The sequence below is a fragment of the Cuculus canorus genome, chromosome 6 (assembly GCF_017976375.1).
Source record: "Cuculus canorus isolate bCucCan1 chromosome 6, bCucCan1.pri, whole genome shotgun sequence".
NCBI classification, from domain to species: Eukaryota; Metazoa; Chordata; class Aves; order Cuculiformes; family Cuculidae; genus Cuculus; species Cuculus canorus.
Genome location: NC_071406.1, coordinates 35,188,953 through 35,216,226, shown reverse-complemented (window position 1 = coordinate 35,216,226; position 27,274 = coordinate 35,188,953). Strand labels below are relative to the sequence as shown.

Here is a 27,274-nt window from a genome sequence, read left to right as displayed (position 1 = left end):
CATCCTGTTTCCATTGTTACTTTTCAGGTGGTTGGAATATGCTGTTTCCCTGTGAAATTCCTTGTCACAATAGTGAGAAAATGCAGGTGTTTGGAAGCTTTTGTCTTTTAATTACCTTTGGAGTTTTTTGTTTTGTTTTTTTTTTTTTCCAGGGTAATTATGTCTTGTGTCTGGGGATGAAAAGTGCAAGTAGTGACATGAGCATCCTTAATACACTGTTGGTCTTGAATCACCTGGCTTTGCAACTGCTTGGTTATAAGGGTTATTGCGTCATATTTGGATTGCTGACATTTAAAATCTGGCTTCAGTAATGGAGCTGATATGCTGTATGAGTTCCTTATGAATAATTGAAGGATAAATGAGACTTCTTAAATATTCCAAGGATATATTGTGGACTCCTGAGAAAGATATGTGTATTCAGCTACACAAAGAAGAAACATCTGAATGTCAGAGGGGATTACATAGTATCAAAACTAACTATCTGACATGTTTAAGAGCATGTACAAATTTCACATATATCATCAATATAGTTCTGCCATCAAATATATACCCAACTCCCCCACCCCCAGATTTAGTGGTTGAATTACAGCCATGATTTCCAAGTTGCTTTGTGACCGAGTAGAGTCCAAATAAGTTACAAGCAGTGATAGTAATGAATTCATTTAAAGTAGCATTTGATATTATTAAACTAACAGAAAGAAGATCTGCATAAAGAGCACAACTGCAGTGGGGAATGTGTGGGAACCATTACTGGAGAAGAGCTAGGAGGGTTTGGAACAATATGCTGTATAGAAAGACAATTTTCCTGTTTCAGAGCCTCAGATGTCCTATTTAATTTGCACTGAGCTTACTTAAAAAAAGCTAACAAACAAAGCAAGATATAAGTAAGCAACCCTGCCGTTTTACTGGTATTGTTTGGGGGAAATTTAGCCAAGGCACCCCTAGTCTTTCAGTGCAAGACATATAGAAGTGGGTGGATATCAACAAGTTCAGCTAGCATACTTGCTTATGAACAGATGTGGCTTTAAAATGTTAGTCTAACTATCAGTGCTAATTATCAGTGCTTCCTCTTTTCCTGGAGTTAATCTTTCTATGGCCTTGTGATTTTAAAAGTCTTTAAATTTACTTCCAGTGATTCAGAATTACTGCTCACTGTCTTTTCAGTCTAGAGGTTACCCAGTATTTCTACATCTCAATATGAGTATTTCTGAGTGACCCTAAGTGTTCAGACAATCCCAGCAGTGAACAGTTATGCAAGATAAATCTTGATGTGTAGAGGTTTTCTGGTACTTATCACGGGCCAGTGCCAAAGCCCTGGGTGGTACTTGATGTGGACTGCCATGTCCTTCTGTGGTTTCCCATCAGTCCTCTGCTAACTCATGGTTTGTTGAAAATTCGTGTCTAGAACGTGTTACTCACTCTGAAACTTTAAACTCTTTGGGAAAAAGTTCTTAGTTGTAACACGTCATTGGATTCCTTTTTCCCATTAGTGGTACATAACAAGTCTTAGTGTGCTCAGATGGTATCAAAACCACATAGTGACCTTTTTGTTTGACTTGATTTAGGTCAAACTCATGTCTAGGCAAGGTAGTGTAGAGACAGCTTTCAGATGCGAGTATCTTTTCCCCCTTTTCTCTGCAATTTTTAGAAAATAAGTCTTCAGATGTGTTGCATTAGTGGTTCTCCTCTTTATCTCATTGAAGAGAGAGACTGAAAGAAAAATGCAAGATGTTTGCTGTGTGTGTTTTTACTTTTTGAAAGTATTACTACTGTGATTCTAATAGATGTTGCATCATCTAGTTGATTTGAGTCTGGAAGTGCCTCACATTGGTTTTGGTGCTTTTTTTCATGGCAATCCATGCTGTGAGATTTATTTATATGTAGGACGTGAATAGAAATGTTGACAGGTCATCTCAAAAAACACCAGTTAGTGCAAGGTATCTTTGCTTTGTTCCTCCCAATACTTGTGTGTGAAAAGTGTCACAATGTTGCTTCACAAGTCAGTACCAATTTACCTGAGAAATTCTAGCTATACTAAATGCATTTTTTACCAAAAGAAAGGTTGTCCACTACCACCAACAGCTTGAAATGTTGTTACCTCTCAAAATTTCCCTGTATGTTGACACACATTATCTGTTGTGATACATGGATAGCGTTAAGCTATAATTCAGGGTACTATTGCTGGTTCTATCAATTGCTATTGTTATTTATTCTTTAGACTTTCAGGTAGAGCAGATGAGATGTTGTTTCTTTTTATATTTCCTTCCAGCCTTTATTTATTTTTCTTCCTTTCTTTGCATCTTATCAGTTCTGCTGTGTCCTTTTCAAGAGTAGCTGATGAGAGTGGAATGCAACTTTTCATGGAACAGGCTCTCTTTCTGGAGCAATTATGGTTATTTTAGAACCATCAACATAAATTACTTAAAATAAGTAAGCAAAACAATTTTGCCTTTTTATGCAAGTAATCTACCATTTACTAGCTGTAAGCACATTTTTTATAGTTTTCTAGAGCTGCCTGTTTAAATTAACTGTAGTTTTTAACATCCACATATTTTTGTCTTCAAGCAGTAATTATTAACAAAAAAAATTCCAACGGTGAATATTAGCAATAAATACTATGGGCTACAAAATTGTCTAAAGAGTTCCCAAAACAGCAGTTAACATGACAGTGCTTTAACTACATTTTTGTTCTGTTAAATGATGACAATGTGATAGAGAAAGTGACCAATGCAGAGACTTTGCAAGCGTTTGCTTGTGATAAGCCTGAAGATGCTGATATACTTGGTTTGGAGGATGCTGGCTGACGAGCATGTTGCTGTTGCTGCTGGGTTTTCTTTCAGGAAAGGTGTGCAGCTTTTGGTGCAGGCACTATGCCTTCTCCTTTTCTGTGTTCCACTGCTGCGTGGTTTTGGATAAGAGCACAAACAAGTTACCTGGTAAGCCTTCTGGGTGTCCGAAAAAGCTTTCCCAGCAGCTATACTTTTCACTCTTGCACTTTTTTCTGGTTACACTTCTTCAGCCTGTTGGATCTATAGCTGTAATATTTAGCCTGTTCTCCCAGCTGGCCTGGAGCAGGACAGAGAGCTGTGTTGGGGAGCTGCTCCAGCTTAGCAGACAGGAGCTATACCTGTACAGCAGTGTGCAACAGACAGCAGTGCTCTTCCATTCCATGTGATAGAGTTTGAACCCACACTAATCCTCTGTGCCCTAACAGCCTTCCTGGAGTCATACCAGTTTTTTATTTTTACGTTTTTTTTTATTTGTTTAACTGGCAGTCCTTGTCAGAGGGATGCGATCATAGGGCAAAGTGGTTTGCAGCAGCCGTTTGGAGAGACAGGCGGCACTGTTTACTTTAGCTGCTGGTATTTGGAGATCTGTGAGCAGAAGGGAAACTGGACAACCTACAAATGTAGTTTTTTCTTCAAACTGTAGCAATTCCTCCTCTGCTGAAAGGATCAGAGGCTGATAAAAAAAGCAGAGGGTGCAAATGGGGAAAAAAAATGCTTTTCTAATAGCTGGAGGGCTTAGGGTTTATGAATTCAGGTGATTTGTAGCCCACAAACTATTTCTTACTTTTCCTCTCATCCTTTAAGGAAATGTAGAAAGAAAGAAAATTAGAGTAGGTACATAGAATGGAAGAGAAGATTATGTGGTTTGCTATAACAGAGAAAGGGAAAAGTGTTTTGAGTCAATAATAAATTGTTGATTGTTTGCAGCTTAATAAAGTGCAGAGACACAGAACTATTTCTTCAAGGCTGTCTTCTGCTTTTGGGTGGCAGCATATGGGTTTTTTTCCTCTCTTTGGTATGCATAATCTTCATTAATAAGATGCTGGTCTTGCTGTTCGTCTCAGTGTTCACTTTTGAACATTTGTGTTCACAGAAATATGACCTAATGCAGATCACATTTGATCTTATTTTAGTTACTATTTAATCTGCTGAAGTAAACTGAAGTCCACAGTTCTTACATGCTAAATGAGTTTCACAGTAAATTTTTAAGAACTTTGTAATAGACAGTGGTAGAGAGTGGCTTTTGCAATTCTAATATCCAATTAAACTTTATAGTAATTTATGAATCTTTCTACTCTGAAAGTTCTCTCTTTAAAAATTATTTAATTTCTTTTACTTTTTTTTTTTGGTGAAGTCTGTTCCATTTTGTACATAATGTAGAAAAAGTCTTAAAGGAAGCATGGAATAGGAACAAAGCGTTCCAAGGAAGTGAAACTGATGACTTTATTTGGCCAAGAGGATGGTCCTGCTTAGTTGTTATCCAAGAACAAGATATTAAAAGGAAAATTTCAAGCTGAAAATAGAACTTGATGAGTACAGAAGGAGTTGATGAGTTAAATCAATGCTATAAAAACAAAACATGAAACAATAAAAATTTATCCTGTCTTCTGGTTGCATTTTTGTCTTTCAGTTTGCTGTTTGCCAGGCTTTGGGGTGGGGGTAGAAGGGCTAGAGAAGGAGGTAGTGCTCATTTTTGCCCTCTGGAAACGGAATAAAAAGTAGTTCCCATGCTTGCTACCACAAATCTATGTGATGTTATGACATGTCCGACTCTACTTTTTTAAAATGCCTTGCCTCAAGCTTGTCTTTTCTGTTCCCTAAACACACAACTAGTAAGAATGCTTTTACTTCGTCTGCAACATTATTTAATGACTAATGAATTTATATGCAGACTATAAATGTTGTGTGTTATTTTTCTTTTGTGGAAGACCTTATCTGAAGAAAAAGCATTTTTTACATTCCTCTTCTTCCTACCAGATGTAATGTAAAATAAAAATATCTTCTGCATTTGTATATAGATATATGCATCGTTGAATTGAATGAATTGAATCCAATATTTGCTACCTTTTTTAAAAAACACACAAGCTTGGTTTTGACTGGAAGTTCTGGTATGGAAATGTGTCCTGCAGAACTGCATTTTGCCCCTAACTTTTAAGGCTGAAAAAATAACCTGTAATTTAAGTGATAGTCTCCAGTCTATGGATAGCAATGATGCCTTTGGTGCATCTAAGTAACACAACAGAAGTGTGTTGAGTTCTGCTTAAACTTTCTGGAGTTCTGTGAAATTAATAGGTTTGCTTCTGGGTATGCATGAGAATAAACTTCAACAGTGGACTTCTGCAAGGTGCTGAAAAAGAGTCCAAACCTACATATAAGGAGAAATCAAGACTTGACAAAGAAACAGTAGCCCAGATGTGGGCGGGGGAGGCAGGGAGACCTAGAGAGAGAATAATGAATTTTTAATTCATGAAACATGCGTTAACAACTCATTGGTGTGAAGGGCATGAGCAAAAATCTAACATAGTGCTCAGTATTTAAAAACAAAAAAATCCTGTCTCAAAAGATAAAGGTTTAAGAATTTATTTTTTTTTTCGTGTCATAACAACATTGTCCTTAAATCTCATGGGTTGGTTGGACAAAAAGTTCTTACTTGAGACAAGCGTCTTCTTAGTAATTTCACAGGTCTTGTAAGAACACATGGACGGTATAGCGTATTTTCATATATATAGATATTTTAAATACTCCACTGAACAGATTATCTGTGGGGAGCTGCAGACTCGGAAACTGCTGTTGTCGTTGCAAAGAACTCGGTAGTGTCTAGGACCATATGTACAGGGCTAATTTTGATTTTTCTGATCCATTTGGCCAGGCCGTAGGAAACATTTGGTCTTGTGTTTAAGTAAAGCATCTTCCTGATTTTGGGTGAAGATTGGATTGGTGTTTTTCTGGCATTTCTCTTAAAATTTGTCTGTGCTGTTCCACTACTGGGGTTTTACCTTGCTTCTCTCATGATGTCTCTTTGAACTCGGGTATTGCAGTAAATCATTCTGCGTAGTCAGGCACCAAAACTTGTGTGCCTGAGTACGTGGTATGAATATGCTTTGGAGCAGGTGGGGTTTTACATGTGGTAATGAAGCGGTTTTCATCTACCATGGGAAGAGATGTCTAGTTAAGCTGTGGTGATTTTTGTCTGGCTGACTTAAGAATAGAAGTTCTGGAAGAAAGTCATGTGCCACCGTCTGCTGTTAGAGTTGAGAAAATACAGCTAAAGAAATACATCACATGGAGCCTTCTGTGGCAAGGCCATGCTCCTGAGTTCATGGGTGGCACTGGTAATCTGCGTTTGAAATAGAGAGTTGAATAGTTGTGCCCCAAATGTCAGGTGTTTCTCCCGTGAGTGGGACACAGCTGCCTTTGGGACACACTCCGTGCCAAGACTGCCTATAGATTCGCATCGACTTGCTGTGCTTTCCCATTTCATAGCCTTTCATTCTCTAGGATGCTCAAAAATCTCTTCTGACTTAAAATGCGTACTGATTAGTTTTCCCCTGAGCTACTTCTTGCTTTGTCAAAGTTAACCGGAACTGATCAGTATATTTAAAATAAATTAGGAAGAACCTTGTGCTGTGCATGACCAAAGCTGTCTCAGGGCTAGTACCAGAAACGGTATAAAAAAAAGGGTACCATAAAACATGAATCTTTACCTGTATACCTATAGTCTTCATCAAAGTTAGTGTCTGTTAGGTATAGGGCAGAGAAATTACTTCTTTTATGTATATATATATATATATGTGTTATTTATTTAAGTGCAGGTATCACCTGAGTTTCATACCTAGGAGTTTATCAGTGTGTTACATATTTGCAGCCTTGGCTGGACACTTAATGAAAGAATGTATCTATTTTGATTTTTTTTCCAAATTGAACAGTTTCATTCTGTAATTCTTGTATAGCAGCTCCTATGTAAAAGTAATGTGCTAAGAAAAATGCACCATCACAAGTACTTGCTTTTGGGCCGTTTGTAGCTATGTGTAAATGTATGCCTGTTGGGCTTCTTTTTCATCAGTTTGAATCTTACATCATAAGTAAAAGTGTATTTTTGGTCTGCGTCATTTCTCCTTGACATCTGTTCACTTCTCATGATTTTTCTTTCTACGTAAGTTTTAGCTCTTGACACTTTTGAAATACATATGTCAAAGGAAAAATATCTTCTGAAGGCAATTTAGAATTACGTGGATACGTTAAATTTTATCTGCAGTATGGTCTTGATTGAGCATTGAATTTGTCTTTAACCTCACTTTTGGCTTAAAAATAAGAAAAGTTAAAATATACCCCATGAGTATATTAGAATTATTTTTGTTTTCAGGAAAGTGACAACAGTTTGTGTCTCTTCCCTAACTCTTCATGTACATCGGGTCTTCTATTTGTTTTTCCCTTACTTGCATTCTTTTTGAGAGCTTCAAGTATTCATTTTTTGCTTTTTTTCCCATTGTGGATTTTGAAGGATGAGTTGTCCAATGCTGTTGCTGCTTTACAGTATCTGTATTGAAATGTCAACAAAAAAATGAAAAGAAATAATAGCTCGAAACTAATGTGCTAGTTATTCTGTAAGTTCGGTATTGATTTTCAGGGTGTTCTTTCGAAAGGATACTTGCAAAGCCTTTTCAGGCTGATTTAATAAGAAAAATATGTCAACTTGACCCTGCTTATATCCTCCCTTAATTTTTGAAACCAATGTTTCTGAGCTGAATTTGAGTGAGAGGCAGGTAAACACCCTTGAAGGAAAAACAATTGATAGCATTGTCACAGCTTCAGAACTGAAAACCGTGTTACTGCAGTTTAGCTTTGGACCTTTTTACTCTCCAAGGAGGGTGAGAACCTGCTCCTCTCTGCAAGCAACCAACAGGGCTAAACAGGACTAAAGCTGTAAGGGCCATCATGTGCATTCTAGCCTTTGGATTTGAGCTGTAAAAGATAGCACTGATACCTTTTATATTTTTAGAAAGAAATAACTTCTACATTTAATTTCTTAACCTCTTTTTTTTTGTTTCATATATAGATGTCCACACCGAAGCAGTACAAGCAGCACTCGCAAAATACAAAGAGAGAAAAATGCCCATGCCTTCAAAAAGACGGTCTGTTCTTGTGCATTCTTCAGTAGAAACGTACACACCTCCAGGTACCTATCAAGTTCTCATACAAAAATGCTGCCAGGTGAATGTGATAGCAAAATAGAAAGAGCAAATGATTGTTATGCTAAGTTGTAAGTATGATGCAATAACCTGCTTCTGTAGTCATGGCTCTATTTCCTGATGATCAGGCGTTGGTTGGATTTGTTCTTTCCTCAAGATTTTTAATGTATCACCTAGAGATACTGTAGCTGCTGAGTGTACACTTGAAAGCAATAGTAGAATGAGCAGTTGCCCTTTTTGCAGTAAGTATGTTCTCTTATGTAATATCTCGCTTGGTAGGAGATAATCTTGGCAAGCGTGTCAGAGCTGTAAATACCTTATTTCATGTTGCATAAGGTTCTTTTTCTAAGAGTTGAAGAAAATGCCAGAGCATTAAGTTGCTGCATTAGCTTGCAGAACACTCATCAGATGATTTCAACTCTGAGCAATTTAAAACCTTCAGATAATCATATGCTATAATTGTTCGCATTGTTTAGGTTGGAATGTTTTCTTTAAATTCTTTTTTTGAAGAGGAGGGAAGAAAGTAATCTTCCTGTTGTCTCACAATGAATTCTCTTGAGGTTAAGGAAACCTTTATCCAGATAACACGTTGTGCTAGCAAGCCAAGTGTTTTGGGGCCCGTGTCTTGTATACAAAGAAGAGGAGTTTCCCTAAGCTCTTAAGTTTTGAGTTATGTGCTCTTGTTTTTTCTAATGGGGCCCGGGAGTAGAAGCACATGGACCTGTAGTGCCTTTTTCCATCAGTTCCATTTGTTATCACCCTTCTCTAAAACAGTAGGTATGATGTGCTGCTCTCTTGCTTCCTGGGCTATATTTCTTCCTTCTGTTCTTCCCATGTAAAGGAAATTCCACTTTCCCTTGGTAGTCACACACTTCTGTATATTTTTTTTTTTTGTGGGTTCTCTGGTTATTTCATTAGTTAATAATTAATACATTTCTTCTATAGTATTAAATATTGATGCCTGTAAGGTACATTAAGGCATCATGCATTTTGATTAGCTTATTTTTCTAGTACTCATCTACTTAGAAGCCCAGGAGGGTGCAACAGGGTGGTTTTCACACTCTTGAGTTTTCTTGCATACCTGTTGGTTTTGTATGTGAAAATTGTCATGAATTGCATAAAGTGAAATCTTGGGGTAAGTTATAGTATAGCAACTCTCTGTATACTGAGGCTTTGGGAGAGAGGCCCTGAGGTTTCTGTTTATAGCTCTTCAATGCAATATTCCTTCTTGCTCTCCAGAATAAACTCTGAGAGTCAGTGGTGATAAAGCCAGTGGTGCGTTTAATATAGCATCACTCTGTCCTCCTCTCTCATTCCCCTCGTGTGACAAATCACTGTGTGCTTAGCATGAGGTTTATCATAACAAGAAAAGAACGTGCTGCTGCTCTGCCTGAGGTCTGGTGTGCAAAAAATGGCTGGCATCCAGAAGCTCTGCTGAGAGCAGAGGACAGCTAGGCTCTCCTGTCTCCCTTAGCAGGAATACCCTTGCAGTTTTTTTGAGTGAACCAAAATACCTTTCTCTGTTGAATACCTTTGGGACAGATTTGAAGCAACGTCCCTGCAGTTACTGATGTGCCCTCTCAGCCTGAGGTCAGGGTTCTTCCTGGTGCTCTGAAGGAACAAGGTTGTGGGGGGTTGAGAGGCTCTTAACACAAAAAATTGGGGTGCATTATGTAAACTGTTCCATAATGTGATAAAAGCTGGTCTGCACACCTCAGCAGGAGCACAGGGAGAAGCACTGGGGGATCCCAAATCACACCCTTCCCCAGCGGCTCTCAGGCATGTCCTGGGAGCCATCAGCCAGTCATAGATATACCTCCACATCCCAGTGGAGCGCAAGGAGGAACGACAGGCAGGAACCAAAGCTAAGGACTCAGAAGAAGGGTTACTGGTCCAGGCCCCTCCCCATCCCATCCCTGGAGACTCTCAGCCTTCCTGTCCAGGCATGAGACCCATCAGAGCAGCCAGCACTAGAGCACCTTCTGGGCTGACGTGGACTGCTGCGGAGGAGCGTAGGATGTGTTATAGGATGCAAGGCAAAAGTATTTGGGGACTGCATAAGACTTGGTTTGGGCTATTTAGATGAGGAGCCACAGATGGGGAGAAGGGTAGATTTGGTGATTTGGGGAGGAACAAGCATGGGGAAAATAGCAGAGTAAGTGTGTGAAAAAGGCTGGTCCTGTTTAAATAGCACACTTAACCTGGCCATGCCCCACACCTGACCCTGCAGCCTGTCCACTCCTCCTGTTATACTCCATTTCCAGCACCTCTCATGAGTGAAGGACTCTATTCATGTGCGTGAGGGCTAAGTCTGTCAGTCTATACAAGAAAATGGAGCGGGACTGCAGCCTCAGGCTCATGTGTCCAGCTGCCAGCAACTGGAAAGACTGGGATCTAGGGAGAGCCGTTCAGCAGAGTAAGCACCCAAGCCCAGCTGCTGGAGGGATCCCTGTTGTACAGGCATATGTATGTATGACCACCATCTTGCTCAGCTGGAGACAGGAGCAGGAGGAGGCCCTGGGATCTGGCCATGTTTGTGTGAGTGGTTTTGTGTGTTTCTGCTGCTGTGGAGTGTTGTCTTCCAACATGCCCACCAAAGTGGTTAGCAGAGGAGACAAGTATAATTGTGCTGGACTTCAGGAGGATACAGAAGCTCCTAAACGAATATCTTCTGAAAAAAAGAGTCAAAGTCACTGGGATCTATCATGCTGTTTCTAAGAGAAGATGACTTATGGGATCCCTTTATCTCTCTAGCAGAATAGGCCACTGGATTAATTCTGTATCATGGGAGATCAGTCCACTCAAAAATTTTCTGAGGGCTTGTTTCAGCTGTATCAATTCACAAAAGTGGTTGTGTTTTATGGGCCTGCCTTTACTTTCAAAGTTAGCTCATCAGGAAAGGTCTGAAATTGCATAGAACCTGAATAGCACTGAAGCATGTAGTTTTGTTGCTTTGAGCCATTAAATCGCTGCCCTAAAATCCTTGTGTTGTCTGAAGTTAATGCAGTGAAAAGAAGGCTTTCTTAATCAACGGAATTTTGTTACAGTTACCATGGGTCACTAGGAGGGAAGCATTGGTTTCTAGTCACAATGTTAAATTCAAATCCGGCTTCTGACTGGTGGTAATAGAATTGCTTTCGTTAGCCAACCTTCCAAAAAATTTTATGTGCTTTTGGGTTTGTCTCATCTTGTTTCTCGCCCTTCCCAGACAGATCAGACTTGAGCTGTGGTCTTGATGCAAATTTGATCCAAAGGGTGGCAGTTTCTGTGGCACTACCTTGGGTCAGCTCCAGCCAGGAAGAGCTGCAAGCCATGTATATGGCATTCTGCTCACAGGCACACTGAGACACACTGATTAACTCCTGCCACAGGCGTAGTTACTGATATTAATTACCTTGCTACTTTTCTGTTGTAATTGTTTCAATATTAGAATGTTGTGGAACCTTCATTTTTATATAGGGTCAATAGTTTACATTTAAAGTGTATCTTTCCCCCCTCCGGATATGTAAGACATCTGAAAGGTTAGACATTTTAGAGAGACTTCATTAAACTTGTATCTGGATAAGGAGATGCTGTTAAGAGTGTGTATTCTTTGAGAAACTTTTTTTTTCTGTAGCTTTATTTCTTACTCTGAAGTGATAGTGGATCACAAAGGGAGGGTGGCTGAAACCTGGATGTTTTTAATCTTACCTTGTTCCGTATTCCTGAAATTGTTTAATCTTGCTTTCTGCCTAAATGAAAAGGAGAGTGGTAAGCACTACAGTGCTGGTTTGGCTCCTTTCCAGGAGCAGATTGCGTCAGCAGCCAAAAACTACAACCATGGCAGTAGGCCAGAAATATCATAGGTGAACCAAGGAGCGGTGATCCACCACAGCTGTATCTTTTCAGAGATCAGTTGTTTGTGGATTTTTTTGTTCAGAATTGTCGATGTTTAACTAGGGATGATCAAGTAATGAGAGATCTGCAATTTTAGCTTTGAAAATGCCATTAAGTTAAATGGGCTTCTTAGGAAATTATTTCCGATTTTTGTGCTTTTAGGCTGTTGCATAGCAGTTATTTTGAAGCTATTGGAAATGCATGTGTTCTTGAAAAGCAGAAAATGATATACCTGGTAACTGAAATTTGTTACTGAAGATAAGAATATTTTTAAAGGCTTCAACAGAATTTATATGGCATTGTATATGGCTGAGCAGCGTTCATAGAATTTTAAAAAAAAAAAAAATGGCCAAAATTAAGGTTGCAGAATTTCTCATGTAACCCAGGGTTTATGTATCACCCAAGATTTCCATGTCTGGAAGGGACTCTAGTATAGTAATGGATATACTATCTTTTTCAGAAGCTGTTTTTCAGCTCCTGCTGGCTTCTTAGTTGGTCTGGCCATTATATGTGACTTAAAACTACTCTTCAGAAACTGGCTTCATGTGAGCTTTATCAGTATATGGGTAATGCATTGTTTTATCTGGAGGAGGGGCATGTAAATGATGATGTTCTTAAAATACAATAGTCTCTTTAAGAAGGCAAGATTTTTTTTCTGTAAAAAAGTTTTTCTTTTCACTCAAAATCAACAGTGATGTACGAGGTTTGATACAAAAACCCTCAAGACTAACCCTATAGAACCTTGGGAGCAGAGACACAAAGAGGTAATTTTAGAACATATTCTGACCTGTTACAGTTAGATAAGGCTTGCTCCACTCAGTATGAGTGGATGTCTGTTCAAATAGAAACGTCTTCTTACCCTCGTTTAGAAAGTGTTGGTGTGTAAGAGTGAACAGCGAGTTAACATCATTTCTTGTGAGACTGCAGAAATCCACAACAAACTTTTCAATTGTTGACTGAGACTTACAGTGAAGAGTGCATGTCTTGTGTACATGTTTTTTTGAAAGGCACAAACAGTTTTTGGAAGGCAGAGAAAGTGTGAAAGGGGAGGATAGCCCAGCTGCCCAAACATAGCAGTTACTAATGACAACACTGAAAAAGTGAGAGATGTGATTTGAAAAGACAGAAGGTTGAGTGTTTGAGCAGTAGCTGAGAAAGTTCATTTGAACAGTGAAAGTTGTCACCGTATTCTAACAGAAGAATCAAACATGAAAAAGGTTTGTGCAAAAATGGTTTAAAAAATGCTATCAGATGAACAAAAATAATGTTAAAAGGAATTGTGTTTTGACCTTTTGCAATGCATTAAGGATGAACCAAATTTGTTGAATTTGGTAATTACTTGTGATGAAACTAGGATATTTACCTATGATCTGGAAATCAAGTGACTATCAATGTAGTAGAAGTTAGCAGCATCTTCAGGACTAAAAAAAGTGTGGGTCATTTGAAGTTCAAGGACATGGCAGTTGTTTTCTTTGAAATGCAGGGTACTGCATTTAAGCAGCCAGTCAGTAAATCAGCAGTATTACGTTGAAGTCTTGACGAAATGGCATGTGAAGGAAATGACCAGAATTGTGGAGAAATTGTTGGATTTTGCACCAAGGTAATGTGCCAGCCCACATTGCTTGCTTGAGCACCCACCTGTTTGCCAGACCTCACTGCCCATTCTTTCTGCCTCCTCCCAAAGTTGGCATTGGTGCTCAAAGGAACCTTTTTTTGTTAGTTGAAGGTGTGAAAGCAAATATAATGGATATCCTCAACAGCCTTTCAGAAAATGGTCTGCAGAATTGCTTTGAACATTGACAGCATCATATGCAGCTGTGTGTCACCTCAAAAGGGAACTATTTTGAAGGTGATAGTAATTGATTTTCTTAATTTGTTACATAAAAGTTTTGGTGGTTTTGTGTTGGACCTCATATTTTCTTGAAATTTAGAAAGACTTTTTTAATTGTTTTTGAATGGGTAATAGATCTGGAAAGATTGAGTGCCAAAGGAGAACTTCTGGGAAGTTGTGAATAACTGAATGCTAATTAAAATAGTAGCTCTCTATGAGACTTCTAATAGCAACAATTACATATTTAGAATGAAAAGGTGCTTTATTAAGCATTTCTGTGTAGTGCTAGCTAATATTAGTTTATATCGTTAAAATACACATTTTAAAATAAATTTGATTATACTTAGATTAATGAAATTACTCTTTCATTGAATTTCATAGCACTGTGCTTTTTTTAGTAATTAGTTCTCAAAAAAATTGTCAAAATAATTAAAAGCAAAGTATTCCTCCCCCCAAAATAAAAAGAAAATACCCAACAAAAAATGTAATGGAATTGAGTCAGGTGGGTTGAGATTCAGTTTACCTGTTCAGAACAAATATTCTTTCATTGGTACAAGGATGGTTTGCACACTGAATGGCTAGTGAATGTACTAGGTAACTTTGGTAGAAGCTTTTTTTGAGTCTTAACATCACTCCAAATACAGGAGTTACATGAAACTTTGCTTCAAGTGTGTCCTAGCTATGATGTGTAGAGGTTGTTAACCTAAAAAATGGCAATGAGCAGAATTTGTGCATGTGAATATACCATTTGCTTAATACATGCATCTTGTGTAGCACACAAGAATGTTACGTGAAGAACATGGAAAAACTTCATGTTCCCGTCTGTTGGGTCATTCCCACATTACGTGCCTATCATCGTTATTTTAATCACAGACACATCGTCAGCATCAGAAGATGAGGGCTCGTTACGTCGGCAAGGGCGGATCACCTCCACTCCGTTCCAGAGTCATTCCAACGTAGAGCCCTGGCTTAACCGGGTTATTCAGGGCTCCTCCACCTCATCCTCTGCATCCTCCACCTCATCTCATCCAGGAGGGAAACCTGCTGCTGCTTCCAATACTGCTACTGCCACCGCTGCTGCCTCTGTGCTTGCAGATCTCATGGCACACACCCAGCTAGGTCAGTAAATAACTGCCTGTGTGGTTGGAATAAAATAAAATGAAATATCCCAAAGCAGGGCTAAACACTAAAGTGTTCACCAGAAGATACTGGTAAATAGCTTTAAAATGTACAGTCCGCAGACCAGGTATGTATGATAAATATGTATTTCATTTAAACCAAACCAGTTGTTCATGAGATCTGAACATGCATTCTTCTTGGTAAAATGCCTGATTTATCAAGAAACTAAGGTTCAGTTTTACTGGATTCAAAAGCAGAAATTCAGAGGGATCAAATGTTTGGTGCATGCTTTCTGATCTGCATGTATTTACCCTAGACAATATCAGGTTATGGGTTTCAAAGGTGACTCAATTGATAAATAGCCTAAAGACTAGAAAAACATCCAGAATCTTTTGGAAACTTATGAAAACAGAAGTACTAAGAAAGACAGATTTCAAGCTCAAATATGCTGTTTTTCCTTTAATTAAAATTTAAGTCATGAATAGTCTTTTATTGTGAAACTATAGAGTGAAAACAAAGAAGTACTGGTAAGACAAAATGTAAATGTGAGTTTTGTCTTAATCTGAAGGTCCATAACCTCAGGTTACTTATTTTTGTCCTAAAATGCAGAGTGTTAGTCTTGTGGGTTTGGAAGATTTGGTAGGGAGGGAGGAAAACAGTCTCTTCCATCACAGAAATAATTTTTACAATGGATTTATATGCATGCAACATGTCCAGCCTAATGTTAAATGATGGGAAAGGAGCTAGAATAGAAAAAATAACTTTGCATTTGAAGTATTTTTCTTTCCCCAAAGTAATTAAGAAAAATGAAATTTAGAATGCGACTTGTATTTCATCTTTGGGCAACAGCAGGAAGTTCTTGTGCTTCTAGTAATATGCAAGAAGCATCATGTATATCATTTGTAGACATTTCAGATTTTGACAGTTTTAGAACTCTACTTCCTTGACTCCTTGTTTATCTGTGGCTGAATGCCTGTATACACTGCAGGTTTTTTCTGTTTCGTTACAGAGAACAGGTTAGGTCAGATGAGGAAAACACATTGAAATGCTTTAAATTTCAATTCAGTATACATGCTGCTGTATACTTAGAGATGTCAATTAATGCGGTAATTTAAGGCATAGATACATTTTTGCAAATACGTGTTCATTTAACTGGTTTCTAGCTGTTACTTTCAAATTCTGTTGAAAGCCTAATCATGTATCCTTTAGACATCTCTGCTTAGATGGTACAAAGAGTTCACAGTTCACTTAAGCCTGAGGCAGCTGTTTGTGAGAGGGTTGATTCTGCATTCTTTGCTGGTTTGCCCTCAGTTTGTAATAGCTATGGGCTTCAAAATGAGGAGGGAGTTTTACATCTTCAGATTCCTGAAGCACATTATGAAACAGGGAATGACTATGAACAAGCTAGAGACTCTCTGAAAGAGGATCATCTGGATTTTATATGTAGCTTAGGTGCTGACAGGAACAGAGGTTGACTCGTTATGCCATGATTGACATCCCAGTTTTCACAGCGCAGGCAGGTTTCTGCTAATGGAGCTGAGATGGAATGAGATAGTATCTTGCTTGGTGTTCTGGAAGGCTCTTTAGATGTCACAGAGTTTGGGAAGGGTTATTTGTGTGTTTCCTACTTGCTTTTGCTCCCTCTTCTGTCTTGCATGGCAGTCTCTTTGTGTTGGAAACTATATGGAGAGGAATTCTGATACCTAAGTTTTTACAAGGGAAAACGTTTTTCCCCAAGCCTGTTTAGAGCTATTCCCTTAGGAAGCTATTGCATGCTGGAGTGTTGGTTTTTGTTTTCTCACTTACGAAGTTCTGGGCAGCATTTGACTTTGTTCATTTTTCTGTGCTTCACCAGTACTTTTATCCATAAACATGGTTAGAAAGATTTGCCTCTTTGGTTGACTTCTGTTGCTTTATTGCTAGAGATTTTTTTCCCCTTTTGTAGAAAATATAGCCATCTTATTGCCTTTAAAGAATTCTGAATTTTCATCTTCCCATTTCCAGTCATATTTATAGTGAGAAATTTGCATGGGGTGTTATTGTACTTGGTGGATGTAAGTAAGGTAGAATATGTCTACACCTTACTTTGAGGGCATTCTCGATTTCAAATTATGGTTATGGGAGTCATGTTTAACTGCTTAAAATTAAGAAATAAACTTGGAGGTTAGCTGTAATTTTAAGTGTGCTTGATGGAATTCTTAATATGCCATAAAAAACTTGCAAGATATGCAAAACATAACACAGCATCCTGTTATACCTGATATCTCGGGTCACATAAATACATATCACAACTAGCTTCTTAAGACTTATCCATCAGTATTCAATCGTCAAAATTGTATGCAAAATCAAGGCCTTATTAACAGTTGAACGTCCATTGTTTAAGTAGCTAAATGTTGGACTGCATGCAGTGGTGTAGTTAGACATTTCATTAAAGGGAAATAAATATGCACTTACAATTTCTATCAGAGAGGAAACTCACAGATCATTCAGAGCTGATCTACAAAAATATTCAAAAAGGTAAAATTTCCAGTGCCTATGACAAAAAATTAAGCATCGTTTTGCATAAGAATAAACTTCCTCATTTCTGAAGTGCTTGCTGTATTCCATCAGTTCTCGTTTCTAGCTTGGTAACATTCAGGCGTGTCCAATCACAATTAAGTACTGATATTCTTCATGTTAGAATAATTGATCAGCATGTTCATGTCTTGCTCACAAGAATGTGAGAATTTACTCAGGTCTTACATTGAAAACTTTTTTTGTTTTTGATAAATATTAATATGCTTTCACAAAGGACCTGTTTGATTTGTCCTAGAGCATAAAAGAAGTGTTTAATTTATTGGTTAATGTGCTGACATCGACAATATAAAAAGCATCTTGCGTATTTTAAATACTATGTCATATTAAATATTCTGTATTTGGACTGTGTGCTGAGTAACTAGTCACAATTTTGATGTGTTGGAGAATTTAAATTTAGGAGATTGTTCTCTTGCAGGTCATCTTCTCCAGAGTGCATGAGATCATACTAAATTCGCAAGCAATAGACTACAGTGTTGAAGTACAAGATTATGATATCTAGTGAAGTGAGATAGGAAAATGCCTTATTATTAAGCTGGTTTTCTTTCACGTATGAAAGCAAGGACAACATCTACATGTTGTTCTGGGTTTTTTCTTCCTTTTCATGTAGTATTTTCTTTAAAATTACTAAAGCTAGCAGCAGGTTTTTTTCGAGGTCATCATCACAGCTCTGTAGTATTTTCCACATTCAGTCTTGTAGAATGGAAGTCACTGGGAGAATAGAATATCATCGTATTTGACCCACTAGCTATTTATTGAAAGACTTAAAGGTATTATATAATGCCATTTCTTAAGGGGAAGCAGAGTCGTTAAGAGCGTAGGTCTTTTGAACTGTTGTGGTTCTGTAAGCAGATTTACAGGAGTTGTAAGAGTGAAGTGTGCTAGAAACAGTTTCGAAGAGTTTATTTAAGACAAAATATAAGAGGTCTAACCTTGCTAAATGGTGACTTTTCTAAAGTGTTTGAGTCTTTGCCCTGAGATACTTCTTTTCCTTAGAGACTGCTTTCTCTCTGATGCCTAGCTTTTAATTTTCTGTGTTTTAACCCATACGATCTTTCTTGGGCCACTGCTCTCTTTTGCATTTATCCCTGTCTTCTAATCGTTTATAAAAAGGTGCTTTGGTCTAATGTTGATTAACTTTATTCCTGAAGTCACAAGTCTTTTCAGACTTTCAAGTCTTTTTTTTTGACTACTCACCACTTGTGTTTCTCTGCTTTGCCACAGTATCTCTAGATGATATAGATTAACTTAATGGATTCTCATGGGCATGTACTAATAAGATGCTTAAATAATTAATGAAGCTAATGTGATTTTTATCTGAGCATGAATCCTGAAAACTGAACTTATTCCTTCTACATGCATAGAAAGAATTTTGCCTTCTCAAGGCAGGATTGGGAGGGAGAGTCAGTTCTCAGCTGTATGTAAGATGAAAGAGCTGTGGACAGTAGAGAAGTTGTTTGTAAGGACCCTTGGCATTTCCATTCTATGGTGAGGGATGTAGGTGTGCATGAAAATTGGCTCCAAGATGCTTGTGAGGTACATGAATGCTGTAGATTAGAACCTCCACATATAGTTATTTTTTGTGGTTTTTTTTTTTTCAGTAGGGAATGATTGTTAATGGATTTTGTATTTCATTTCTGAGCATTCTCATTTTTTGTGTAAAGTCTTTGAGCTGTTCCCAAGTACACAGCTCTTCTGCTAATGTTTCCAAATAGCTTCTTCCTTATGTTATTTTCTGTGCATCTAATTGTGGAGCTTTTGTATTTCAAATATCTGCCTCATGCATGTGGGCAGAAAATTGCTTTTTCTCATTCAGGCATATACATGATAAATCCACTTGACACTTCAACTTCTGTACTTTATGCACAGCTTCTGACCTATATGTGCACCGAATCTCTTAGTGTGTCAGCCTCTCTTATCCTCTCTCTTGATTGTTATATTTGTACCTATGTGTACATCACTTTGTACCTTTGGAGTCACCTTAGTGTTTAGTGGTGACAACTTCATCTATAGAAATGCCATTTTGGGGCCCTCTACTGATGAAACCACACTGTGGATACATCTGTAATTGTAGTTCTTGCTGATGTGTTCAAGCTGAGTGAGTGGAAACGTTAGATATTGATAATCACTACCGGGTTTGTCAGCTTAGAAGTATGGACTTGTGGGCTAATACTACAGTATGGGAACCAGGTGCATTTGACTGTCCTTTTCTATGATTAATTTGTGTGCTCTGAGAAGCCTGTGTTTTGTGACTTCAGTAAAGCCAAGGAATAACAAGCAACCAAAAAGCAAATCAGAAAATATATAGAACACAGAGAGGATGTTTCAATTTACTCTGAATACATGCGCTTTCTGTACTGTAACATGGTTTTACAGATCAATTTTACACATAGTTGTCACCTTTTCGTGTTCTAACTTGTGTATTTGTCCAGCTATTCTCATTGATAGATGCCTCGTTGAAAAATATACTGTGTCTGTAGCAGAACATAAACAGGAAGCTCTTACCTATGGTATCATTGCAAGACTATTAAAAATGCTTGTTAAGAAAGCTGCTAAAGGAAAACTATGGCTGTCTTACAGACCACGGGTGACAGGTTTTTTAAGTTAACAATAATTTTCCTTGAGGGAGTCTCTTGTCTGTCCATGTTTGTCTTCTAGATGTGTTCAGACCTAAGTGCTCTGTCTTTGCCTCTTAAATCTTAATTTGTATTTCCTAGCAAAAGTCTTCCCCTTACTGCTGGCAGATCATAGATAAGTGTTTCATTTTATCCTGGGGCAAAATTTCCCTTTGTTTAAACCTTATGCTTTCATCCCTTTCTCTTCCTATGGGACTTAAGAGTAGTCATTCCAGTTTTGTGGTGAGTCTTTGGGTGCCTGTATTTCTTCTGAGAGCTGCAGACAGGTTTTCTTTGCAGACTTGTTCTGTTTACTCAGAATGAGTCTCCTTGCTTTCACTTCAGAGTGATGGAGTTACCCACCACTCTCTTTATTAGTCAGAATTTGTTTGGATACCTTTGAAAGCTGGACTAGCTCTTCTCCACCCTTGAGAAAGACGATCGTTCCTCTCAGGATTCCACCTGTATTTCAGTTATAGTTTGAATAGAGAAATAAGAGTTTTTAAAAAAGCAAGAATGCTGTGAGAAGCAACTTTGGGTACATTGATTCTTAAGATGACTGATGAGCTCCCGTGTCTGCCATTTCTACAGATAACCACTCTGCACCTCCAGATGTAACCACTGGGCTGGTGGAACATTTACATCATGAGCGTCCACAGGTAGCATCGGTACGAGGAGTTCCCAGAGGCTACAACAGCAGCATTTTGGAAACTGCAGATGGTGATTGTGTTATAAGCCTCCTACCTTTCAATCTATGTCCCTCTTTCTGAATAAGAATGCATAACAGAGCTTGGCACCCACTGTGTGCAATGTGCGTGCCCCTTCCAAAGCTTTGCAGTGGTATGATGTATCTGTTAGTCCACAGGAGAGGGAGTTGTACTGCATTTCCCGTGTTCTGGTGATGGGAGCCATGTCCCCATTTCTGTGTATTTCGGTAGTAAAAGGCAATGAATGCCATTTAGTCTCACATTTTAATTTTATATTGCCTCAGAGGTTTAATTTTCAGTAAATATTAGTAAGCATACATATTTCTGTTTAATTTAAAATAAATGTCATGTATACAAATGAAAATAGGAATTCAATGTGGTTTTGTCTTATGATTACTTTTTTCTAGCCGTGTAAAATATTGAAGGATTCACTTTTTCCAAGGTTTCTCAGACCTTCAGAACAGAATAAACTTTGACATGAAGCAAATACCTAGACTTTTGAAGGAAAGAATGTTCTTCAGTTTTACATTGGAATCTTGTGAAGGAGTCAGCAGTTTGAAATGCTAAGTTAAAGTGTAAGAAAGTATATTCATCAGCCAGGTAGCCAGGGAACTGCATTGTTTTAAAGCAAATAAATCCATGGTTGAAACTGTTACCGATTAAAGCTGCTTTTTTCCACACAAGTTGTACATCTTAATGACTCTTCTGCCTGAAAGTTGTGCTGAGCTTAGATTGTCAGCAATACGTCAGCACGTGTTTTAACTGTGTGTTTATTAATATATGGTGAGTAATAAATACTTTCTGTTTGCAGGTGTACCAGTCAATAGCAGAGTGTCCTCTAAAATCCAGCAGCTTCTAAATACTTTGAAAAGACCAAAGCGCCCACCTTTGAAAGAGTTTTTTGTTGATGATTTTGAAGAACTGCTAGAAGGTTAATTCTCTTTCATATATGCTTTTCAGTCTGTGTGAGCGGTTCACAAAAGAACTGATATGCCTTAGCAAGTGTTTAATTTTTCTGTTCCCAATAGAAAACAAATCATGTCGGGATTTTTTCGTTGGATAGAGAAAGGTCATATGCTATCACAAGTGAAACATAACTTTAAAGTCAACTTTCCTACTTGGTGCATTTGTTCTCTGCCCTCCTCCTTCACTTTGGAAACTCTCCTGATTCAGCCCATTTTAACCGAGTCACAGAATGGCATGATTAGAAGGGACCTCTGGAGGTCATGTAGTCCAGTTGCCCTACTAACTCATGTTCGCCTGGAGCAGATTGCACAGGATCACATGCATAAAAGGAGACTCCTCAACCTCACTGGATCCCCTATTCCAGTGTTCTGTTCCCCTCACAGTAAAGTTTTTCCTAATGTTGAGATGAAATTTGCTGTGTTCCAGTTTGTGCCTATTGTCCCATGTCCTGTCACTGGGCACCGCTGAGAAGAGTCTGGCCCCACCTTCTTAACACCTGTCCCTTAGATACTAATAAGGTCCCTTCTCAGTCTTCTCCAGGCTAAATAGACTGAGATAACTCAGCCTCTCCTCATAAAAGAGATGCTCCAGTCCCCTCATCTTTGTGGCTCTCTACTGGACTCTCTCCAGTAGTTCCTTGCCTTTCCTGAACTGTGGAGCCCAGAACTGGACACAGGACTCCAGATGTGGCCTCATTAGGGCAGAGTAGAGAAGGAGGAGAAACTCCCTCACCCTGCTGGCCACACTCTTGTTGATGCACTCCAGAATACCATTGGCCGTCTTGGCTATGAGGGCTCACTGCTGTCTCGTGGGACCTTGTTGTCCACCAGGTTCTGTACTGGTGAAGGGTGTTCCTCCTGAGGTGCAGAATCCTACACTTGCCTTTGTAGGCTTTAGGAGATGCCGAACTCTTCTACCTACCCAGGTGTCACTGAATGGCAGCACAGCCTTTCAGTGTATGAGCCATTCCTCCCAGTTTTGTGTCAACAAACGTGCTGGGAGTGCACTCAGTCCCCTCATCTAGGTCCTATTTTCAACAAGACTGGGCCCTATACTGGCCCTTGGGGAACACAGGTGGCTACAGGCTTCCAACCCGACTCTGCACCACTGATCCCAACCCTCTGAGTTCTGCCATCCAGCCAGTTCTTAATCCACATTACTGTTCACTCATCTGACCCACACTTCCTAAGCTTACCTGTGAGGATGTTGTGGGAGACAGTATTGAAAGCCTTGCTAAAGTCAAAATAGACAACTTCCACCAGTATGGATGAGTATGATGAGCAGGCTGCTCAGAGAGCAAATTGCATACAAACCCTGCAATGAGTGAGATGACCCAGAAGCCCATAACAGGAGCATTTAATCTAGATTTTTATTGTTAGAGAAGCACAGTGTCATTCTTCATCTCCTGTTGAGAATTTGGTGCAACAAAAATAAATGTCCAGCTGTCATTGAAGCCATTCTCTCTGATAATGCCTCTTGACTTGGTGTGAGGGTTCGTTTAAGTAGATGTGTAGAACAAACAGCAGAAAACGTCATCTTTCCAAAGTGGAGAAAAATAGTGAACTAGGGATTCAAATTCTGTTCCTGTGAACTGGTCCTTTGAATAATATTGATTCAGAACTCCAAAGTGATAGTAGTTATTTTTTGTGAAGCCAACAAATTATTAGCATGTCATTATCATAAAGCAGAGAAGTAATGATAGCTATGAGGAAGAAGAAGGTGAGAAGGATTCATAGAATAGTCTATTAAGTCTGACTTAGACATTTTGTAAGGATTGACATTTGCCATTTTACTGTGCTCTGGTTTTAGTGCAACAGCCTGACCCAAATCAACCAAAACCTGAAGGAAATCAAATGAATGTACTTAAAGGTGAACCCTTAGGCGTGGTGACCAACTGGCCGCCTTCTCTGCTGGCTGCCCTGCAGCGCTGGGGAACTACCCAGCCAAAAGCCCCTTGTCTGACAGCATTGGATACCACTGGGAAAGCTATTTATACGCTTACTTACGGTATGTATTGATGATAACTGTACAAATGAGACTTTCATTTTGGAAGGAACACTTTGCTTTACTTAAGAGAGTTCCTGACTGTGCTCATGATAGATACTTTGAGATTGCTATTAGAATGCAAACTAGGAATTTGTTGTATATGAAAAACATTTTAAAGAAAGCTAGTGAAGGGAAAGTGTATCTGGTATTAATTCTCTACAAGTGATTATTTATAAATTTCAAACATTTGTGGGTTTTTTTCTTAAAAGAACACTAAAAATAGCCTGGTGTAAAATAGGAGGAAGAAACAGATGACTGGTTATACACTCTTCAGATTCTCAGAGTAGACGTTAAATTTTAACATATTTTTGCATATCCTTATAGTGAAGACTTTTACTTCAGGAGCATATTAAGGGTGTTATTATGGCAAGTGAATCTTGGCTGTATGAATAAACTAGTAGTATTATAGTAATTGCATTTTTTTGGAGGATAATTGTGTCCCCTTGGACAGTTAAATGCCACATTTCATTGTACAGTATGTTAGAGTGTTAAAATTTCTTGTTTACATTCTTACAGATAAAGTCTACTTACACTAAAAATAACTGAGTAGTAGCTGGGTTAGATTCACTACTTTGCAATGGAGCTTTGAGAATGGTTGAGAATACCATACTTAGTTTTACATTTAAAGAAAAGGAAAAGGAAAAGGAAAAACTAACAAGAAGCTGAGCTCTAAATTGTTCTTAGACTCTGCCAAGTGCACTGATGTGCTTGAGTCCTCTGTAACTCTTTTAATATCAAAGGAAATTACACCAAAAATAACGTGTTGAATTCAAGAAGTTTGAGATTGACAAACACGAAATAACTGATGGTTGCTTCATCATCTCTAAGGATTGAGTGTGGATATCAGACCATGATAAAGACCCTGCACCAGAAAGCTGAGTTCCAGATGCGTGCTGTTTGCCACAGCATGCTTCTTTGGGGGATTCTTGTTTTGATTTACCATTTACTGTGGAATGGCATTGCTGTTGTGCAAAGATTTTTTTTTTTAAATTATTTATTTAAATAGCTTGGAATAATTCTTTTTTTCTGAATTATTGAGAGCTGTGAGATCACTACTGAGCACTGAACTGGCATTTCGTAGAGCCAGATATTGTGGCGTTTATTCCTACCCTTTGTTTCTTAAATTTCAGATTTTTTTAATACAATTTAGGATTTTTCTTTTTATCCCAAGCAATCAACTGTCTCTGGGAAACCTTAGGGAAGAGTCTTGTTAACTGCCTTTTGGAAATGCATTTAGACCCAGCTTCGTGTTGTACACACATGAACTGAAACACTGGAAGAACTCAGTACGTTTTTATGGTGGGATTGTGTTTACAGCAATGTTGGATTTTTCTCAGTTACTTGTTCATGTGCCTATTGGCCCTGTTCTAATACCAACTTGCTTATTGCATATATATAAGGCACTGAGATTTGCCCATTGAATGTTAAAATTTTAGTCTCTTTTTTAAAATTTTCTGTATTGGCTTTTTTTTCTTTAGGGAAGCTGTGGAGTCGAAGCTTGAAGTTAGCGTATACCCTGCTGAACAAGCTAACCACTAAGAATGAACCATTGCTGAAGCCTGGAGACCGGGTAGGCTTCTGTTTGAAATCATCTCTGTGGATAGAACAGGCAGTGAGGAACAACTTTAGCTAAAGAAAGCCTTATAAAACTTTAACTTGTAAATACTATATTATCACATTTACTCTTTACATTCCTAGTTTAAGTATGAACCTGAAAATTATTGTGAAGATCTTTTCCACCAATTAAAAAGCAGCCCTCGCCCCCTCAAATGATGACCGAAACAATCTCTTGTTATTTTCGTGTATTTTTCTAGGTAGCTCTTGTATTTCCTAATAGTGATCCCGTTATGTTTATGGTGGCATTTTATGGATGTCTCCTCGCAGAACTTATTCCTGTCCCAATAGAAGTTCCGCTAACAAGAAAGGTAGGAAAATACATTCAATGTTTTTATGGCTTCATAAATAAAGTGAGAGGGTCCTAAGTCCTGTACTCCTTTTATAGGACCCCATTTCTGAAAGCAATATGGTGCATCAGATGAACTAGTCAGTGCACTTTATATGTTTGGAAATTGTTTAGTTAGGGAAGGGGAAAATAGAATTAAACTAATAAGTTAACTGTTTTAGGATACGTAACTGTAGAAATTATTTTAATTCATTAACTTTTAAAAGGTGTGTGAAAGTATTCCTTAAAATATAACACAGAAATGCTGTCTTCAGCTCTCATGCTGATTAATGAGAGCACAGAAGGTAGAAACACCATAGTTACTGGAAATATCAGGGCAATCCCACACACACATTGAGATTGTTAGGGAAGGTGTGAAATAAGAGCTGAAAAGCTACAGGCTGTGCTCTTCAGGACTCAGAAACAGCATCATACCAGCTCTCTGTTTTACCAGAACTTAGAAATGTCTCTGTTGGGTTGGAGAGGGACATACAACCACTACTTTTGACACTACTTTGCTACTGTTGCTTGCCAGATCTACTGCCAAATCTAACTTAGTTGGCACTAAGCAAAGCTTTTTGAGCATAGACTTCAGTCTTTTGTCTCCCATAAAAGGTTGTATGGGCAAGAAATTAGGGTTTTTTTCCTGTGATATGAATTGGCTTAATATTTTCTAAATGTGGAAAAGTTACAGGAAACTGTATAAAAGCCTCATTATTTGTAAGTTTGCTATAACATGGTTTTTCTGTAGGATGCTGGCAGCCAGCAGATTGGATTTCTTTTGGGCAGCTGTGGAGTAACACTAGCTTTAACCACTGATGCCTGTCAAAAAGGCCTTCCTAAAGCTCAGACTGGTGAGGTAGTTACATTTAAAGGTATGTCTTTAAGCTGCTCATTTCTTTATAGGATAAAGAGTGGGTGTATCCACTGCTGCTATTAAGTAACAATCTTTAACTTTGCTTGCATGCTTCTAGCTTACATAGAAAGAACTGCGTTTGCTTTCAAGACAGTACTTAATGCTGCTTTTTCGTGTCAGGGGGATGATGCCACAGCTTTTGCTTGTCTCCTGTTATTTTCTCTGAATACTGAGGAACAAACTTGATTTTTGGAACTGTAATGACAGTAATATTTCTTTTTCTTTGAAGGCTGGCCTCGTCTCGTTTGGTTTGTGATTGATGGGAAGCATCTTGCAAAACCAACTAAGGACTGGCATCCTCAAGTACGGGATGCCAGTGCTGAGATTGCTTACATTGAGGTGATCCAGTATAATATGCCTAACTTATGTCTGTCATAGTTTATGTCACAGCACGTTTTCTTCCTTTAATCTCTTGATTAATAAAAGAGATTACTGTAGTAATTTTAAGTGTGGAATAAGAATGTTTCCCTTGAAGTTGCAAGGCAAACTCATTTGAGTAGTTCTGCTGAATGAGATGAAAGATTGGGGATAACCAGCGTTTTTGGATTTCTGGGACAATTTCTTTAATTGAGGTGAAGAAACAGTCAGATTTTATATGATATTAGTGTATTCTCTGAACATAAATGTATCTTTTAGGGTAACTTTTTTATTTTTAAAAAAAATTGCTTGATTTTTATGATAATATACCCTTCCAGTTCACTACT

General features: G+C 38.3%; 1 protein-coding gene across 5 annotated transcripts in view; it reads left to right on the top strand.

The window, feature by feature from the left end:
* DIP2A (disco interacting protein 2 homolog A) overlaps window positions 1-27,274 on the top strand; it is a 124,383-nt gene that overhangs the window by 51,329 nt on the left and 45,780 nt on the right. For 4 of the 5 annotated variants that reach the window (XR_008450473.1, XM_054070369.1, XM_054070367.1 and 1 more), the window contains 9 exons: window positions 7,846-7,965; window positions 14,559-14,804; window positions 20,585-20,713; window positions 21,512-21,631; window positions 23,476-23,673; window positions 25,191-25,282; window positions 25,527-25,637; window positions 26,406-26,529; window positions 26,800-26,909. Coding sequence is in view for 4 of the 5 variants with exons in the window: in XM_054070369.1 (XP_053926344.1) it covers window positions 7,846-7,965; window positions 14,559-14,804; window positions 20,585-20,713; window positions 21,512-21,631; window positions 23,476-23,673; window positions 25,191-25,282; window positions 25,527-25,637; window positions 26,406-26,529; window positions 26,800-26,909 (1,250 nt within the window). In the remaining variant the exon portion in view is untranslated. The remainder of the gene's footprint in view (window positions 1-7,845; window positions 7,966-14,558; window positions 14,805-20,584; window positions 20,714-21,511; window positions 21,632-23,475; window positions 23,674-25,190; window positions 25,283-25,526; window positions 25,638-26,405; window positions 26,530-26,799; window positions 26,910-27,274) is intronic. The other variant, XM_054070370.1, reaches the window with a different exon arrangement.